General features: G+C 38.6%; 1 protein-coding gene across 1 annotated transcript in view; it reads right to left on the bottom strand.

The window, feature by feature from the left end:
* The window catches only part of LOC121397343 (Fc receptor-like protein 5), a 38105-nt gene that overhangs the window by 11946 nt on the left and 6575 nt on the right, over positions 1 to 19584 (bottom strand). The window contains exons 2-6 of the mRNA XM_041573979.1: positions 17314 to 17334; positions 14809 to 15087; positions 13124 to 13435; positions 5186 to 5464; positions 1416 to 1694 (exon numbers count right to left, since the gene is read on the bottom strand). Coding sequence (XP_041429913.1) covers positions 1416 to 1694; positions 5186 to 5464; positions 13124 to 13435; positions 14809 to 15087; positions 17314 to 17334 — 1170 coding nt within the window. The remainder of the gene's footprint in view (positions 1 to 1415; positions 1695 to 5185; positions 5465 to 13123; positions 13436 to 14808; positions 15088 to 17313; positions 17335 to 19584) is intronic.

The raw sequence follows: 19584 nt of genomic DNA, 5'->3' as shown, positions 1-19584 counted from the left end.
ATTGGGGCCCCTGAACTTTGGGAATAAGACATTTTCCATGAACATATATTACAGCTGTCTATGTTGAAGACAAATTGTTTTATAGGCCAGTTAGATTGAAGATATGTTTATTCACATGAAGACAGTACACATTGGGGGCAGGGATTTCTTTAATAGTGGAAACAGACAACACGGTCAGGGCCCCCAGTAACTGCTTGGTCTTCTTCCTCTATTGTTAGACCAATGGTCTGTTACCTCTATAATTACACCCTGATTTTTTAGTAAAATTATTGGTTTTTGTCATAGTTCAACCTTTTGTCCTAGCAAAATCTACCTGCTTGTTAATTATTTGTATAGCAAGGAGTATAGCCCTTTCTGAAGGCAGCCCTGGGTATAGGACTCCTGTTGTACTACAGTATATAAGTTGGGGTATTGACAGATGGATGTTATAGCTTCCCCTCTCTGTAAGGAGCGCTCAACGTACTCCCTACTCTTCCAGCGTCTTCCTCAAAATGGCTGCACCCAGGGGAGCCACATGGGCCGTCAGACGCAAGCATGATATTCTGGCTCAGCGTAATTATGATAGGGGTAAAACGCGCGGCGTCAATGCGCAACATCTGCGCTTGACGTCATTACACGAAAAGTGGCTAACTGGCTATAAAAGGACGGCAGAGGCCTGGATCATTACCCGATTATAGGTTCTACCACTCTGTGTTCCTGGGTGTGATTTCTGACTGAACTCTTGATCTTTCGACCTATTGCCTGAATCTTGACCTTGAAACCTTGCCGCCTGAACTGACCCTTTGCCTGGATTGACAACTCTTCTGCCTAACCCTTTTGTAGCATGAACTGTGTTATTTATACATTGCTTCCTCCTTGGTTCGCACTGCAAACTGCGCCTTCGGGCCCTGACACTCTCCTCCTTCTTCTTCTTTAAACTTTGTTGAAGCCACACAAGCAAGCAGGGAAGGTTATGGTTCGGTGCAGGTGGGAGCTGCTTGGTGTGTGCCAGGCACTTTCGAAGATTTTTATTTGCAGTGGGAGCCAGCGTCCACTTGGCTACTATAATCTCCTCTGTTATCTTTATTTTTTTATCATTTTGAACCCAATGAACCAACTAAAAAAGACCTATTGCTCCAGCTATTATCATTTGCTAAAGCACTGATTACTCTCTATGGGAGAAACAAAAACACCACCTTCAACTAAGAGATGGTTTATAGTAGTTAATGAGCTCTGCCTTATGGAGGATATGACAGTGAATAACAGATCTCTAAGCCTTTTAGTGACAATTTTGTGACTATGGCTCATGGGTAAAAAAGCATGGGGACCCCAGTGCGATGTTGGGGTAATCATTCTATCTATCTTTAGTGCAACAGTCTAAGTATTCAGAGCAATCTGGATACTCCTTAAGCCCATAATTGAACATATGTACTTACCTACTATCTGAATATAAGAGAATTTACTTGTTTTAATTATACTTTTAGCTGGATGTTGTACTTTGCAATTATAATTCCCAGAATCCTCCAGCTGAACTGAGTCAACTTGATACTGATTGGATGAGCTGAACCCCTGCACCTCCTGCCCATCCCAGTAGAAAGCAAACTGCAGTTCCTCAGTGCTGACTGTACTGGGAGTTGTATCACATGTCAGGGTCAGGGTTGTGCCTTCTGTAAATGGGTTGGAGCTCACTCTGAGTTCTGGTTTAGAGAACAATTCTAGGGGAAAAAGGAGAAATCAAATGATAGGATTAGCATGACAAGAAAGTAGTATAACCCATTTAGTACCAAATAAACTGTAAATAAAAAGCATTGCTGTTAGGCGCTACCACTTGGTGCTGCTGGGAAATATTAATCGTATATAATGCAATTTACAAACAAATATTCTGATACTGCAGATTGTACCATATTATTTAATGCTGTTTATTTTCATGTTTAACATAAGGAAGCAGCATTGGCAACTGGCATCTAAATTCTATCCACATGGTATATTGTTAGAGAGTCTAACCGGACTGCTAAAAGTGTAGTGAGTATGAGCAAGGGTCACTGAAGGGCAAATGTTTCACTTACAAATGTAGTGAGCATCAGGGACTGTGGGGGGGATGTCGCACACAGCAGCGCATCAGGGTTGTTGGCATCCGGAGAGAGCAAGTAGGCAGCAAGTATTCTGGGGGTATTATACATGTAATTGCCACTGTGTCATCCTACTATGAATTTTGGGGGTATTATATATGTAATTGCCACTGTGTCATTCTACTGTGTATTCTGGGGGTATTATACATGTAATTGCCACTGTGTCATCCTACTATGAATTTTGGGGGTATTATATATGTAAGTGCCACTGTGCCATTCTACTGTGTATTCTGGGGGTATTATACATGTAATTGCCACCGTGCTGTAGTCACAATTCTATATTGTTTCAATAACACCACATTTGTTGGGCCCACGGCCAAAATCAGTAAAGAAGAAGAAAAATATTTCTGGGTCTTCAAAGTTGGCAAACTCAAACATATTTAGTAAAGTCTTTCACACTCAGTGGGTCATTAGCTTAAAAGTGACAATAGAAAAGGATATTGACGGTTCTAGCAGTCCGTACGAACCCAAGGCGCCTGGGGGTGACGTCACTGCCTTGGCGCGTTTCGTCTATCGACTTCTACAAAAGGCTTCTGAAGAACACTTTCCCTTTTATTTTAAGCGCTGCCTTAGTAGTGAAAATCTGTAGAAATTGTTTCTGGCAAGCATTGTTTCAAAATTTGTTCTAGTAATTGTATGAAACACTGTTTATATATTTATATAATTGTATTGAATTGCCGCTTAAGGTAACGTTTATAAGATTTTGCAGATATAGGAAATGTTTATTATATTCCTTTCAGATAAAGCATTTCGTCTTGCTAAGAGTTAATTTTTTTAATTGTTGGGATCTGGAAACAAGCCTTACGTAGGGCTGATCTGGACGTCATTTCCTTTAACATGGTTTAAAAGGTTGTAACGGTTTGCTAAACATTTGTGGCTATGATTACGTGTCTATTGATATGAAACGCGTCAGGACTACTGACTTTTAATGAGATGAAATAATCTTTTCCTTTTTACCTTATCGGCTGGCTGCAGGAGTGCGTGCTTTTTTTTTCTGATGTAATTTTGCCTCAAGCTACGGGTTCGGGGCTCAGCACCTGGGCCAGCAGATAGATGCGGTGGGTTCGTATTGCTGACTTTACAAGCACATTTACCGTGATTAAAACTTTGAAGTGTCGGACCTGGGGTTTTTACACCCAGGTCATTTCGCTCTAAGGGTGAGCTATAGTTCAACAACAATGATATTTGTGCTTCTAATAGTATCTTTAAGTATTTACTGGCAGATAGGTAGTTAATAAAAAAAAAAAAAGGTTGAACTCGATGGAGGTGGGCATTGAAAGTACTGTTTCTATTTGTGCAGATGATACTAAATTGTGCAGAACTATAGGTTCCATGCAGGATGCTGCCACTTTGCACAGTGATTTGTCTAAACTGGAAAACTGGGCAGCAAACTGGAAAATGAGGTTCAATGTTGATAAATGCAGGTTATGCACTTTGGCAAAAATAATATAAATGCAAGTTATACACTAAATGGCAGTGTGTTGGGAGTTTCCTTAAATGAAAAGGATCTAGGGGTCTTTGTAGATAACACGTTGTCTAATTCTGGGCAGTGTCATTCTGTGGCTACTAAAGCAAATAAAGTTCTGTCTTGTATAAAAAAGGGCATTAATTCAAGGGATGAAAACATAATTCTGCCTCTTTATAGGTCCCTGGTGAGGCCTCATCTGGAGTATGGGGGCAGTTTTGGACTCCAGTCCTTAAGAGGGATATAAATGAGCTGGAGAGAGTGCAGAGACTAAGTGCAACTAAACTGGTTAGAGGGAGAGAAGAGTTAAATTATGAGGGGAGACTGTCAAGGTTGGGGCTGTTTTCTCTGGAAAAAAGGTGCTTGCGAGGGGACATGATTACACTTTACAAGTACATTAGAGGACATTATAGACAAATAGCAGGGGACCTTTTTACCCATAAAGTGGATCACGTACCAGAGGCCTCCCCTTTAGACTAGAAGAAAAGAACTTTCATTTGAAGCAACGTAGGGGGTTCTTCACAGTCAGGACAGTGAGGTTGTGGAATGCACTGCCGGGTGATGTTGTGATGGCTGATTCAGTTAATGACTATAAGAGGGACTTGGATGATTTCTTGGACAGACATAATATGAAAGGCTATTGTGATACTAAGCTCTATAGTTAGTATAGATATGGGTATATAGAATTTAATTAAAAGTAGGGAGGGTTGTGTGAATGGATGCTGGGTTTTCATTTGGAGGGGTTGAACTTGATGAACTTTGTTTTTTCAACCCAATTTAACTATGTAACTATGTACTATGTGTCTTTTTTCAACCTTACTTACTATGTTACTATGTTACTATGTAGCGATTGGGACTAGAGCCAACACATCTTTCTCTCAAAGCACAGATTACTCTCTATTGGAGAAACAAAAACACCACCTTCAACTAAGAGATGGTTTATAGTAGTTAAAGGAGAAGGAAAGATTAAAACTAAGTAAGCCTTATCAGAAAGGTCCATCTAAATATACCAGTAAACCCCCAAAGTAGTGCTGCTCTGAGTCCCCTGTCAAAAGAAACACAGCATTTCTTTCCTTCTATTGTGTACACATGGGCTTCTGTATCAGACTTCCTGCCTTCAGCTTAAACCTCATTGCCCTGGGCAAGAGCATGCTCAGTTTGCTCCTCTCCCCCCTCCCTTCTCTACTGTAATCTGAGCTCAGAGCAGGGAGAGACTCAGACAGGAAGTGATGTCACACATGTTAATACTGCAGCTCCTATTCTAAACAAACAGAGAGTTTCTAGATATTTTTACTCAGGTATGGTAAAACATTCTACAGAATAAATACAGCATTCTAGCTTGCACTATTGCAATAGTCTATTGGCAATAGCTTTCCTTCTCCTTTAATGAGCTCTGCCTTATGGAGGATATGACGGTGAATAACAGATCTCTAAGCCTTTTAGTGACATTTTTTTGAATATGGCTCATGGGTAAAAAAAGCAATGGGACCCCTGTTCCTGCTGTTGCAATGCGATGTTGGGGTAATCATTCTATCTATCTTTAGTGCAACAGTCTAAGTATTCAGAGCAATCTGGATACTCCTTAAGCCCATAATTGAACATATGTACTTACCTACTACCTGAATATAGGACACTTCACTTGTTTTATTTATACTTTTAGCTGGATGTTGCACTTTGCAATTATAATTCCCAGAATCCTTTAGCTGAACTGAGTCAACTTGATACTGATTGGATGAGCTGAACCCCTGCACCTCCTGCCCATCCCAGTAGAAAGCAAACTGCAGTTCCTCAGTGCTGACTGTACTGGGAGTTGTATCACATGTCAGGGTCAAGGTTGTGCCTTCTGTAATAGGGTTGGAGCTCACTCTCAGTTCTGGTTTAGAGAACAATTCTAGGGGAAAAAGGAGAAATCAAATGATAGGATTAGCATGACAAGAAAGTAGTATAACCCATTTAGTACCAAATAAACTGTAAATAAAAAGCATTGCTGTTAGGCGCTGCCACTTGGTGCTGCTGGGAAATATTAATAGCATTTAATGCAATTTACAAACAAATTTTCTGATACTGCAGATTGTACCATATTATTTAATGCTGTTTATTTTCATGTTTGGCAAAAGGAAGCAGCATTGGCAACTGGCATCTAAATTCTATCCACATGGTATATTGCTAAGTAAGGGCATGATTTTGGAATATGGAGTGGCAGGTTCTCTTAATGAATTTCATGTAAGTTTTATCCAAGTTGTAAAGACTCCAGTGTTTTTTATATGTCTTCATTATTTAAAAAGGGTCGCTAGAAACATTGGTCAACAGACCAGACCACAACTAGATTGTCTAGATATATAGTAACTCACATAAACCAACCAAACTCCTGGCTAAGTGATCTGATTGTTGGGTCCTAAGGGCCAAGGTAAAATATCTATGATATCGCTCACTCAAGGTGGGAATATTGGGGCAAAATCCCTTTGTTTGGACACCCTTCCAAATGAGCAGATCTGCCCATGTAGGGACACCTTTACTTTGCCTTTTTAGAGTGAGATGAGAATTGTTAAGTGATATTTAATAACTTGTTTATACTGGTTTATAATACATAATATCAAGCAGAAATTTGTTTATGAATAATAATTGTAGTAAAACACATGTAGAAACATAAGCCTTATCAGCAGGGAACCACAGACACAAATAAACTGAATAATGTACCGTTTCCTTTTATAATCACTCCCTGTAATATAGCTTTATGGTATGTCTCCCCACTGATGTCTGCGTTTAAATCTTATGGCTAGTGATGGGCGAATAAATTCGCCTGGCACGAATTTGCAGCGAATTCTAGCGTTTCGCCGCCAGCGAATATTTTCGCCGGCGTGAATTTCTGATTTTCAGACCTTCAAATTTCACGATTTTTGAGTGAAATCCTCCGAATTTCACGATTTTTGAGTGAAATCCTTCAAATTTCAGTTTTTTTTTGTGAAAACCTTCAAATTTCACGATTTTTGAGTGAAATCTTCAAATTTCACGATTTTTGAGTGAAATCCTTCAAATTTCACAATTTTTTTGGGAAAACCTTCAAATTTCACGTTTTTTGAGTGAATACGTCCGAATTTCATGATTGTTTTGTGAACTTTCCTATTTTTCGCAAATTTTTCGCTGTTTTGGAAATTTTGTGGAAAATTCGCCAATTTTTTCTAAGCGAAACGGAACAAATTCGCCCATCACTACTTATGTATCAGAAAGGGGATACTATTCCTTTCTCAGTGGCATAACTAAGGCCCCCACAGACCCCGCAATGCGGAGGGGTCCGCGTCCGCGAAGTTGCAGGACTACAGTTTCCACAACGCACATGTACAGAAAAGCTTATGCCCATGCCCAACAACTTCACCAGTAGATGCATTACTCTGTCTGAGAGTTAGAGAGTCTAACCGGACTGGTAAAAGTGTAGTGAGTATGAGCAAGGGTCACTGAAGGGCAAATGTTTCACTTACAAATGTAGCGAGCATCAGGGACTGTGGGGGGGATGTCGCACACAGCAGCGCATCAGGGTTGTTGGCATCCGGAGAGAGCAAGTAGGCAGCAAGTATTCTGGGGGTATTATACGTGTAATTGCCACTGTGTCATCCTACTATGAATTTTGGGGGTATTATATATGTAAGTGCCACTGTGCCATTCTACTGTGTATTCTGGGGGTATTATACATGTAATTGCCACCGTGCTGTAGTCACAATTCTATATTGTTTCAATAACCCCACATTTGTTGGGCCCACGGCCAAAATCAGTAAAGAAGAAGAAAAATATTTCTGGGTCTTCAAAGTTGGCAAACTCAAACATATTTAGTAAAGTCTTTCACACTCAGTGGGTCATTAGCTTAAAAGTGACAATAGAAAAGGATATTGACGGTTCTAGCAGTCCGTACGAACCCAAGGCGCCTGGGGGTGACGTCACTGCCTTGGCGCGTTTCGTCTATCGACTTCTACAAAAGGCTGCTGAAGAAAAGATAGACGAAACGCGTCAAGGCAGTGACGTCACCCCCAGGCACCTTGGGTGCCAATGACAATGATTTTTTAGGGGGAAGACCCAAAAAACCATACAAAGACAAAGGTGTAGGAAGGGAGACAAACCATCAACATATAGAAAGGGGTGGGAGACAAATGAACTCATGGCACCAGAACAACAGGAAAGGGGACACAAGAGGTCAAAGGATGATAGAAAGCAATCACAACCAATATTGGAAAACACAAGAAGGGGCACACAGGCAGGGAAGCAACATAAAGTAAAAGAAATTACACAAACAACACAAAATGGGATTTTTAATTTAAGTAGTAGAAACCTCACACAAGAAGAAACAAATGTTTCAAAAAAAGGACTAACATTTGCACCGACAAATAAGGTTAATAAATTTGAGATGTATATTGACACTGAAAAATTCATTCGAAAAATAATGTTAAAAAAAGCATTTGCACAAGATGATCACATTTATAAAATTATAATAATCACACAACTAACCAAGAGGACACCCAAGAGAAGTTTATACGCACTTCCTTGAAAAAAAAGTCAGAATACATCCCTTATAATGAAAAGGGACAATATAGTATATAAGGTTATATGAAGAATTGATACAAAAAAGACCTTGATATTCTACAATATGCAATGAAAACAAAAAAGAAAAGATCTAATTTAACAAAAAAAGAACAGTTAGCAATTGAACAGCTGAGAAAAGATGAGACTACAGTTATTAAAGCTGTAGACAAGGGAGGTGGGACTGTAATTATGGATAAACAAAATTACATACAAATGTGCCAAAGTTTATTAGATGATGCTACAACATACAAGAATCTAGATACCAATCCTTTGGAACATTTAACCAGAAGCTTAACCATTTATTGAATGAAGCTAAAACCTTGGGGATACTTAGAGGCACATTTACTAAGGGTCAAATATCGAGGTTTAATTAACCCTTGATATTCGACCATCGAAGTAAAATCCTTCGACTTTGAATATCGAAGTCGAAGGATTTACCGCAAATACTTCGATCGATCGAAGGAAAAAGATTCGAAAGGATTTTAGAAAGATTCGAAGGATTTTAATCCATCAATCGAAGGATTTTCCTTCGATCAAAAAAAGCTTAGAAACCTTATGGGGAAGGTCCCCATAGGCTAACATTGGTGCTCGGTAGGTTTTAAGTGGCGAAGTAGGTAGTCGAAGTTTTTTTTAAAGAGACGGTACTTCGACTATCGAATGGTCAAATAATCGAACGATTTTTAGTTCGAATCATTCAATTTGAAGTCGAAGTCGTAGTCGAAGGTCGAAGTAGCCTATTCGATGGTCGAAGAACCCAAAAAAAACTTCCAATTTCTAAGTTTTATTTAGTTCGAATCCTTCACTCGAGCTTAGTAAATGTGCCCCTTAATGAGGCAGAATGGAAGTATTTGAGGATACAACAACCAATGTTGCATATGCTACACTGTTTGCCGAAAATCCATAAGGATCCATTGAACCCCTCGGGAAGACTGAAAAAGCTTGTTATATCATTACCCACATATTTAAAAGACTCTACTGAAGTAATTAGAGTCCTACAAAATCTGAAATGGGAATCAGACATGATACTGGCAACGTTGGATGTGAAATCCCTTTATACTTCAATTAGACATAGGGCCTCAAGGCTACAGCTCATTTTTTGGAAAGAGATGGATTAATTCCAAACTCCAAGATGGAATTCATTCTAAGAGGAATTGAATTCATATTGCAACATAATTTTTTTCTGGTTCCAATGTAAATACTACCTACAGACATGTGGGACTGCCATGGGAACTTGGTCCAGCTATGCGAATTTGCATATGGGTTATTGGGTCATATTCTTCATTACCTTCAGCTGGGGGCGAACCTTATCCTATGGCGTCGCTACATAGATGACATAGTAATTGTCTGGAAAGGCCCTTCAAGTTCTCTAGTTGAGTATGTTGCATCTTTGAATAAGAATGATCTCAACATAGAATAATCTCTCACTTATAGCAATGAAGAAATACATTTCCTAGATTTTATTATTTACCCAAAAGACACACAGCTACACTTTAGAACATTTTTTAAAGAGGTAGATGTGAACAATTATGTTATACCAAGTAGCAATCACCATCCACAATGGATAAAAAGCAGCCAAATGTGTAGAATTAAGAAAAATTGTAGTGAAGAAATAGTACAAAAAAATCAGTTAGAACAAATTAATAATAGGTGAAAGAGATTATAAAGGAAAATGACTAAAAGGATCATGAGATAAAGTTGATAGAATAGAAAGAGCAAGCCTACTGACAGAGAAAATGAAAGAAAACAAAGCAGAGATAAAACAAGAAGTGGTATTTTCTAACACTTACAACCCTCTAGCAGGAAGTAGAAGTAAAATTATCAAGAAACATTGGGGGGGTTTTGCAGTGCGACACAGAACTAGAAAAAATGATTCCAGATAAACCAAGGGTAGTGTTTAGGAAAGCAAATAACCGAAAACTAATTTTATCAAGTAATCATTGCACCACAAAAGAAAAACAATCAGAAAATAAAGAACATGCATGGGCAGGTTTCTATCCATGCTCTTTATGTACAGCATGTAGGTATGGTAAAAAAAGAGAATTTAGAATCAGACAAAATATCAGATGTACAACTAAGAATGTTATATATTGTTTACAATGTTCATGCGGTCTACAATACGTAGGGAAAAACGAACAGAATGTTGAGAGATAGGATCAGAGAACATGTAAACAATATAAAGAAAGGAAATGAGAAACATAGTGTTTCAAAACATTTTAAAGATGTCCACTGTATGAACCCTGCATGTCTGACATATCGGGGCATAGAGGAGATTAAAAACAAGTGGAGAGGGGGAGATTTAATAAAAACCTCTCTACAATGCGAGAGCAGATGGATTTATGGCTTAGAAACATTCACACCTAAAGGCCTAAATGTTGATATAAATTTGAGAGCCTTTTTATAAGACATTTTGGTTGAAATAGACAAAAGCAGATAATAACTCTAAAATGTAATATTGTTTTAAACTAGGGATGCACCGAATCCAGGATTCGGTTCGGGATTCGGCCAGGATTCAGCCTTTTTCAGCAGGATTAGGATTCGGCCGAATCCTTCTGCCCGGCCGAACGGAATCCGAATTTGCATATGCAAATTAGGGGCGGGGAGGGAAATCGCGTGACTTTTTGTCACAAAACAAGGAAGTAAAAAATGTTTTCCCCTTCCCACCCCTAATTTGCATATGCATATGCAAATTAGGGTTTGGATTTGGTTCGGTATTCGGCCTAATCTTTCACGAAGGATTCGGCCGAATCTAAAATAGTGGATTTCGTGCATCCCTATTTTACACATCGGTTTAGATAGTTTTATTATCATTGACTGTTTTAATATATTTTAATTCCGTATAAAGCCTTGTTTACCCTTATGTAGCAACTAATGTGATATAATAGACCATCCAAGAGAAGAACAGATTTGTTATTTCAACAAAAGTCTGAATGAATCATCATAATAACGCGTGGGGAAAAAAAAGAAAGTAAATCTTCTAACGTAAAGTTGATTAAGGGAGTGAAGGATTACGATGGAGACACATTGGTAAAGGGTTGCTATGGCGACCTATAAACAAAGAAAGTGACAGGCGGAAGGAGCAGTACGTCACTGGAACAACCATCCTCATTTAAGAGACATGCGCACTTGTGATTATGAAGCCTTTTGAAGAAGTCAATAGACGAAACGCGTCAAGGCAGTGACGTCACCCCCAGGTGCCTTGGGTTTGTATGCGGTGAGCGAGACCAACGATACCGACCACCCAGAGAACCCAAAAAAAAACGGCGGTGACTCTAAGAGACTATATGCAATTTCGTAACAAGAATACCGTGAGTGTAATTTTTACCTTATTGGCTATTACAATATTTACGATTTTACACTATGTCAGAGTATTTTTATAGAGCTTTTTCTCAATGCACATTACCTTTTAAACGTTTGTAAGTACCCACTGTACAAGTTGCCACACTATATGGTTTGGAGTAACGGATAAGAGGATGCACAGATTGAATTAGCTGAATGGAGAAAGGGCACTTAATCTAATTATATTGGAAACTCACTAAGTGGTGTGATAACACAATTGAGAAATACTGCACTATAGTGGAATCATCTCTCTAGTTTGGATATTAGCTTAAAAGTAGTTGAGGGCAGGGGCATTTCATGCTCAGTGAGGAAGGGCCATGCGGTCCCGAAACGTCTGATCATTTGAAAGTTTTGTGTAGATCCATTGAATAAATTTGGGATCACCCCGTTTGCTGCAACCACAGATATTGGCATTCTTTTCTATTGGATTCACTACTGGCGTGTGGCTAGGCCAGTGCCATATACCTTTATCCCCTGAATTGACTTTGCATGAATTGAGTAACATTGCCACATTGGGTATTTCATGCACCTCACTATGGGAGTATGATCAGATGGAAGAAATATTTGATGACTGGGTGGTGAATGAAGGAAAAATCAGAGGGGGGGGCTATTTCACACCCTCACAGGGTAAAGATAATGATTGGATGGGTGCATCAGGGTTGGATACTGCTGCAGGTGAAATATAAATCATCTACTAGAGTAATAAATGTGATCATTTTAATAATTGTGCCATTTGGAGATAAGCTTTATAAAATATGTGTATGGTAATAAGGCTAGCAATGATGATATATGTATCATGTTAATATGGTGGGGAGTGTAAGAGGGGTTAATACAGTTTGTGTTAAAAAAAGGCTTTAGTTCCTCACATTTCTATGCAATCTTTTTGTTCAATCCACTGAATTAAAGCTGAAAGTCTGCAGTTCAACTGCATCTGAGTTGTTTCATTTAAAATTCATTGTGGTCATGTACAGAACCAAAATTAGAAAGAAAAGTTGTATCTATAACAACAACTTGCATGAGACTGGCAATCTGTGGATTCTGGCAAATGTCAGTGGGGCCGCTGTAAAATGCCATAGACAGTCACTATTTATTGGGGACAGAATCCTACTCATATTCTGAAGGCACTGGCAGTTCCTATTGTCTAATGTGGCAAATAATAAAAACTATGTAGCCACATTTACTTTAAGAAAATCCCAGATGGCCATTGCCCTAGTGCAGGGGTCCCCAACCTTTTTTTACCTGTGAGCCACATACTAATGTAAAAAGAGTTGGGGGCAACACAAGATGAGGAGGTGCCAAATAAGGGCTGTGATTGGCTATTTGGTAGCCCCTATGTGGACTGGCAGCCTACAAGAGGCTCTACTTGGCACTATACTTAGGTTTTTATTGAATTAAAACTTGCTTTCAAGCTTGGAATTCAAAAATCAGCACCTGCTTTGACCCTGAGAGCAACATCCAAGAGGTTGGAGAGCAACATGTTTCTCGCAAGCTACTGGTTGGGGATCACTGCCCTAGTGAATGGAATAATAGTGTCAGCTGATGAGTTGCTTTTAACAATGTTTGTAGTTACCACTTGCAATAACATATCTGTAATATCTAGGCCTCCCTCAGAGGAATCAGACAAAGGGAGCTATTCCTTACTCACCAGTTATCTGGATAGCTATAGGAGAACTCCGTTTATAAACTCTGTTATCTGGTGTTGCTGCTGCACAGGAATAATCCCCAGAGTGTTGCAGCTGAACTGATGGAACTCGGTATTCACTGGAGAGACTGAACTGCCCAGGCTTAAATTGTTGACCAGTCCTGCTCTGTAGGAGTCCAATTGTCCATTTGTTAAAATAAAACTCCAGTTGGGTATTTCCATATTGGCTCCTCTGTGTGTCACATGTTAGGGACAAGGTATCTCCTTCTGTTATTGGGTTTATATTCACTCTTATTTCCGGCTGTGAGAAGAGCTCTATAAGGAAAGTTTATGAAATTAATATGCACTTTGTATTTACAACATTAGTCCTTACCTTTAGTCCTCCGTCCTAACTATAGCTCCCCTCAAGTTGAAATATATACAACCAAGGGAAGAAAGTTGTCAAAAAACAAGCTCAAAACATGACACAGACAATTCCTTTGTGGCTGAAGGTTAGTCACAGCTTAATGAACACAAAATAGGTCCTTGTCGTACCTGTTGTTATAACAATGTTTTTTTCATCATTAACAATTAAAAAAAGGGGTGCACTCGCATTGTGTAAAATTGTACCAGCATCTTTAATCAAAGAAATATATATTGCACTTATAATTTACCAGAAAATGATTGTTCATCAATAAAATCTGTTAAATATGTTCCCAACGCGTTATCCTGACTTTCTCTAGGGAAATGCAGCACTCCATCAGCCTTGAGAAAGTCGGGACATGACTTTGCCTGCTTGGGACCAGCAGATTAATGAGGCAGCACCAACATTTGTTGGAGTTGCTGGATAATTTCCTTTTAAGCCATGGAGTATCGAACACTTATATTTGATCTTCGGAGTATTTGGACTTTTTTTATTCTTGGGCATTATTTGTTTCTCCACCTAACTTACTTAAACCAGTCACCACCCCTTTTCTCTTATATACATCTTTTATATAAAAACATATGACAACAAGAATCCCCATTCTTTGAAAACCAATTTGCAGGTATTTGGTAGTTTGAAATATTTTATTTGCTTTTCACATTAAACAAATAAAATCAATAGACAGCAAATATTATGCAGAAAAAGAGAGAACGGTACAGTCGACTAAATAGTATGTTATTGTCAAAAAGTATACCATATTAGAAAATTAACAAGAACTAACAAAAATTAACTAACTAACTAAGTCAGTGGATGCAAATGTAATAAAAGAAAGAAAGAAAAAGACCATTAATAATCTGGAATGTCGGATAGATCTTTTACAGTTGAAGAAACCGCATAATATGATCACCAAACCCCTAGGGATAGAAAATGCCCCAATGCCCTTCTTGCATCTGGTTTCCCCTCAACACAACACCAGGCTCCTTTGTTATACATTTTGGTGCCTATAAGATCTGCACCCACAATAACTGTCTGTGCCCCTAGAAGAAAATAGAAACAGTTGCACTTTTATCAGTACTGAACACTGGAGGATTGTCACTTGCCCAAGTGCAGCACTGATAGAAGTGACCCCAGAGTCACAGGTTCTGCTCCCTCTGTAGTCACATCACTGATTTATGATGATTAATATGAAATAAAAGGATTGTGTATTCAATGATGGACAGGTTCCTTAAATAAAATATTTTCAGTATATTTTAAGAAACTGTAAAACATGCATGTGGATTCTTACCTTGTATTTTAATATCGACACTAGAGCTTCTCCGTTCTTGTCCATTTGAGAGTCTAACTGCACATGTATAATCTCCTGACTGCTCAGCCCGGGCCCTGGAAATGTACCAGTAACTGGAATAACTAAATTCCTTAAAGATGATTCCATCTCTGTATAATGCAAACTGCAGGCCTGAACTCTCTCCTGGTGACATTGGAGTATAATGACAAGATATGGCCAGATCAGAACCTTCAATGATCACATCTGAGCTCACTCTTATTTCTGGATTGGAGATCAACTCTAGAAGTAAACACAGAATAAGAAAGTTATTCAAACGAGACAAAAACACAGGGAATGTACAATACAATACAGTACAGTACAATGTACAATACTGTTACCAATATATAAGAGGAGTAGATAAACTGGGTACCATTCACAGAAGGATAATCAATTAAATACAGTATGTGAAAAGAAAAGGATTGATAAGTCCAGTTCAACCCTTAGAATAGAGGCCCTCAGATAGATAATAATCAATATGTGGGAAAATATACAGGATCAATATAGTAATTACTCTAATTTATTTTTATTCTATAGAAAGGTAAAGATGACAAGAGAACAAAAGGAGACTAGACAAAAGGAGATTTGACCATCAGCATAGCAGGGGTACTTTAACTCTTTCACTGCCAAAGGGAGCTTGGCAAACTTTTATTTTGAACATGTTGTGCTCTTCGACTTTAGAGGCATTTTCTGGGGGGAACTTTTAGTTTACTTAGGAAAACTATTTGCTGTTTTTGTTTTTCAAGCTTTCAAAATATTTTATGTCAGTCACTTATATAGGGATGCACTGAATCCAGGATTTTGTTTGGGATTCGCCCAGGATTCAGCCTTTTTCAGCAGGATTCGGCCGAATCCTTGTGCCTGGCTGAACCAAATCCTAATTTGCATATGTAAATTAGGGGCGGGTCACAAATGAAGATTTTTTTCCACTTTTTCCTTTCCTGCCACAAATTTGCATATGCCGTAATTTGTTTGGCCGTATCTTTCACCAAGGATTCGCCAAATCCCAAATAGTGGATTTGTTGCATCCCTACTTTTATAACAAGATATAGGGGTAGATTTATCAAAGAGTGAAGTAAGAGATTGCCACAGACCTCTAGAGTGAAATACCACCTCTCTCCATTCATTTCTATGGGTTTTTTAAAGGCCTATTTATCAAACGATGAACTTTCACTGTCACCCTTTGATAAATACGCCTTTAAAAATCCCATAGAAATGAATAGAGAGAGGCGATATTTCATTTTGCACTCTTTGATTAATCTACCCCATTGGCTACTAAGGGGCTGATTCACTATGGGTCGAATATCGAGGGTTAATTAACCCTCGATATTCGACTAGGAATATCGAAGTCGAAGGATTTAGCACAGAAAATTCGATCAAACGATCGAAGGATGATTCCTTCGATCGAACAATTAAATCCTTCGAATCGAACGATTCGAAGGATTTTAATCCAACGATCGAAGGAATATCCTTCGATCAAAAAAAGTTAGCCAAGCCTATGGGGACCTTCCCCATAGGCTAACATTGACTTCAGTAGCTTTTAGCTGCCGAACTAGGGGGTCGAAGTTTTTTTTAAAGAGACAGTACTTCGACTATCGAATGGTCGAATAGTCGAACGATTTTTAGTTCGAATCCTTCGATTCGAAAACGTAGTCGAAGGTCGAAGTAGCCCATTCGATGGTCAAAGTAGCCCAAAAAATACTTCGAAATTCGAAGTATTTTTACTTCGAATCCTTCACTCGAATTTAGTGAATCGGCCCCTAAATGTCTACAAAAATTACATTTAAATTTCATATTTTCTGTAATATAAACACAACGGATGTGGAAAGTCCCATGTCTCCTGCACATGCCAATACCAAATATGTACAGTTTTACGGTTTATATAGGTCAAAAACTCACAGCAATGCTCTACCATATTTCTAAAAAAATTCAGAAAATTTTGAAAATTCATTACAACTCTTCCAGTGTACAGGAACTTCTGTTTAATCTTAGGTACCAAGCTAAAACATCCTAAGAATGAATACCAGGGGCCAATTAAACAGTTTTATGCCCAGTGTACATAGCCTTACCTAAGTATGCGGCTCCTAGAGGCCCAAAATGTAGACACCCTATTTATTCTATTATTTCTATTATTTCAGATACTGCAAAATGAACACATTTACTGCATTTTATGCAACAGAATGGTCAGTGGTGAGAAGACCCGATCAATAGTCACACTGTAAAATAAATAGTTTATATGGGGAAAATAAAAGATAAAATAATAAAATGAAGAACTAAAAAAAATATTGTCTCCATTTTCTAGTTGTTTTTTTTAGGTTTGCCAGGGTCTATACCCCTAGTAATGCTGCCTCAGGTGCAAATCCCTAAACGGAGTGTTGAAAAAAAGAAAAGGAAAATACAAACACATCACATATTGTAAATGACATTATTTAAAGACAGTCACAAGAGATACAAAGACATTTGACTTACCTGTGTCCCCCTTAGTTGCTGCTGAAAATTAGAAGAGAAGAAATGTGAATAATAATAATGTACCAGAACATTTCATAATAAAGAATGAACATTAGTGCTCCATTATCCAAAGGAAAGTACATGGACTGGTTGGGTTTTCAAGTCAGTTTTCATCTAAGAAGGAATATTAGTTACTAATAATAATAATACAATTTTTATAGGACTTTATTAATGAAATGCTTCTTATTGTACTCATGAAACCTGGGTAAACAAGTATTTTTTTCAGATAAACAGGGCCTTGATTATTTAGGATAGGACTCCACTTAGGGCAGGACTACATGGCCCATTCAGGCGCGATCCAACTCGCTGCGCAAAATCACAGGCATCACGTCGGATGCGACGGAAACAAGGTATGTAATGGCAGTGTCGGATCATGTCACATTGTTGATGCGACATAACACGACTGTCGGATGCAGACGCAGCATGCAGCGACTGCATCCGACAGTCGTGTCGCATCAATGCTGCTACACAATGCGACAATTGAATTACTTACCTTGTTTCCGTCGTATGCGATTTTGCGCAGCTCGTCGGATCGCGGCTGAATCGCCAATGTAGTCCTGCCCTAATAGATTTATAAGCAAGCAGGCCAATATGAAACTGGTGTTATGTGGGTGATTAGACTGGCTGCCACAATTTGTACCAATTGCAATTAGTGCAGTTCTTTTTCTGGGGGACCATAATACAGTGCATTGCAATAACCCAGTTTTGAGTATACAAAAACATGGATTTATTTTGGTTTATCCTCCATTGAAATAAGCTGTTAAATCCTTGCAGTGTTTTTTTGAGATGGTAAAATTGTTATCTCATGACAGCTGACACCTGATTTTTGAGGGAGAGATCACTATCAATACACCAAAGCTGTGTACCGGGTTTGAAAAATAAATACTTATTCCCCTGAGTTTTAAATTCTATGGCTGTGCTCCCTGCCACTTTATTACTTGCTTCTGCTCTTTGAATACATCTGTCTGGGTTCAATTTCAGCCAGTTCAGGATTATCAAACCTTGCAGATCAGCTAAGCACCTATGGACTGTGAGTACTGAATCCTTATGATCTGATTTAAAGGACAAGTAGAGTTAAAACTCCTCTGAATAGCAATGGTAACTAAGGTCATAGCGTTGGAACATATTTCCAAGTGGCAGAATATATATGACAAATAACACCGGTGATAAGATTTACCCTGTGCAACTCCATACGGTAATGGGAATGAGGCTGATGAGTAAATTCCAGTTGTGCCATTTTGGGATCTGACAAAAAGGATTTAAAAACCAGTTGAGCACCATACATTCTATTTGATAGAATTTGTTAAACAAATTCAGCAGGTCATACCGTATGCAGATCAGTGAGGTTTCTCTACTGGTTTCCCTTCTGAACGTAGACTGGAATGTTTCATAGATCTTTTAGTTTAAAGCAGAAGGAAATCACTGTTAGACTCCCTCCAATGATTATAATTGCTTGAGACCCTGAGCCAGTGCTCCTGTACGCTGAAAATTGCACCTGCCTGGGGTTCATCTATAGGGGCAACGTTTCACAATCTTCTTATGTTTTACAGCCCCAGACCAGTTTATTGGTACAGTAGAGTGAGAAGCTGACTTTTGCTTCTATGTCTTTATAGAACAAAAAGATCCATAAAGAAGAAGAAGATGGCAGCATGGTGATCCTACATTATTACTCCGGCTCTTGGAGGCACCTCATATTTTTTGTATTCCCAAATACTTATACAATTCCCTCAAGAGCCTGACTTCTGACCTGTTGGTGACAGCCTTTTTTTATTGAACTTCAAAAGAAACTGAATGTTTGAGCCTGGTCTATATCTGGCCTTGGTCTCTGGGTCTGGAGAAGATTTATTTTCAGTTAAGGTCTGATAATGGCTTCCTTAAAGGGTTTCTTCACCTTTAAATTAAAGGGATACTGTCATCGGAAAACATGTTTTTTTCAAAACACACCAGTTAATAGTGCTACTCCAGCAGAATTCTGCACTGAAATCGATTTCTCAAAAGAGCAAACAGATTTTTTTATATTCAATTTTGAAATCTGACATGGGGCTAGACATTTTGTCAACTTCCCAGCTGCCCCTGGTCATGTGACTTGTGCCTGCACTTTAGGAGAGAAATGCTTTCTGGCAGGCTGCTGTTTTTCCTTCTCAATGTAACTGAATGTGTCTCAGTGGAACATGGGATTTTACTATTGAGTGTTGTTCTTAGATCTACCAGGGAGCTGTTATCTGGTTACCT

This window comes from Xenopus laevis, chromosome 8L (assembly GCF_017654675.1).
Source record: "Xenopus laevis strain J_2021 chromosome 8L, Xenopus_laevis_v10.1, whole genome shotgun sequence".
Lineage (NCBI taxonomy): Eukaryota > Metazoa > Chordata > Amphibia > Anura > Pipidae > Xenopus > Xenopus laevis.
Note: the sequence above shows the minus strand (reverse complement) of the source record. Positions and strands in the feature narration are given on the sequence as shown.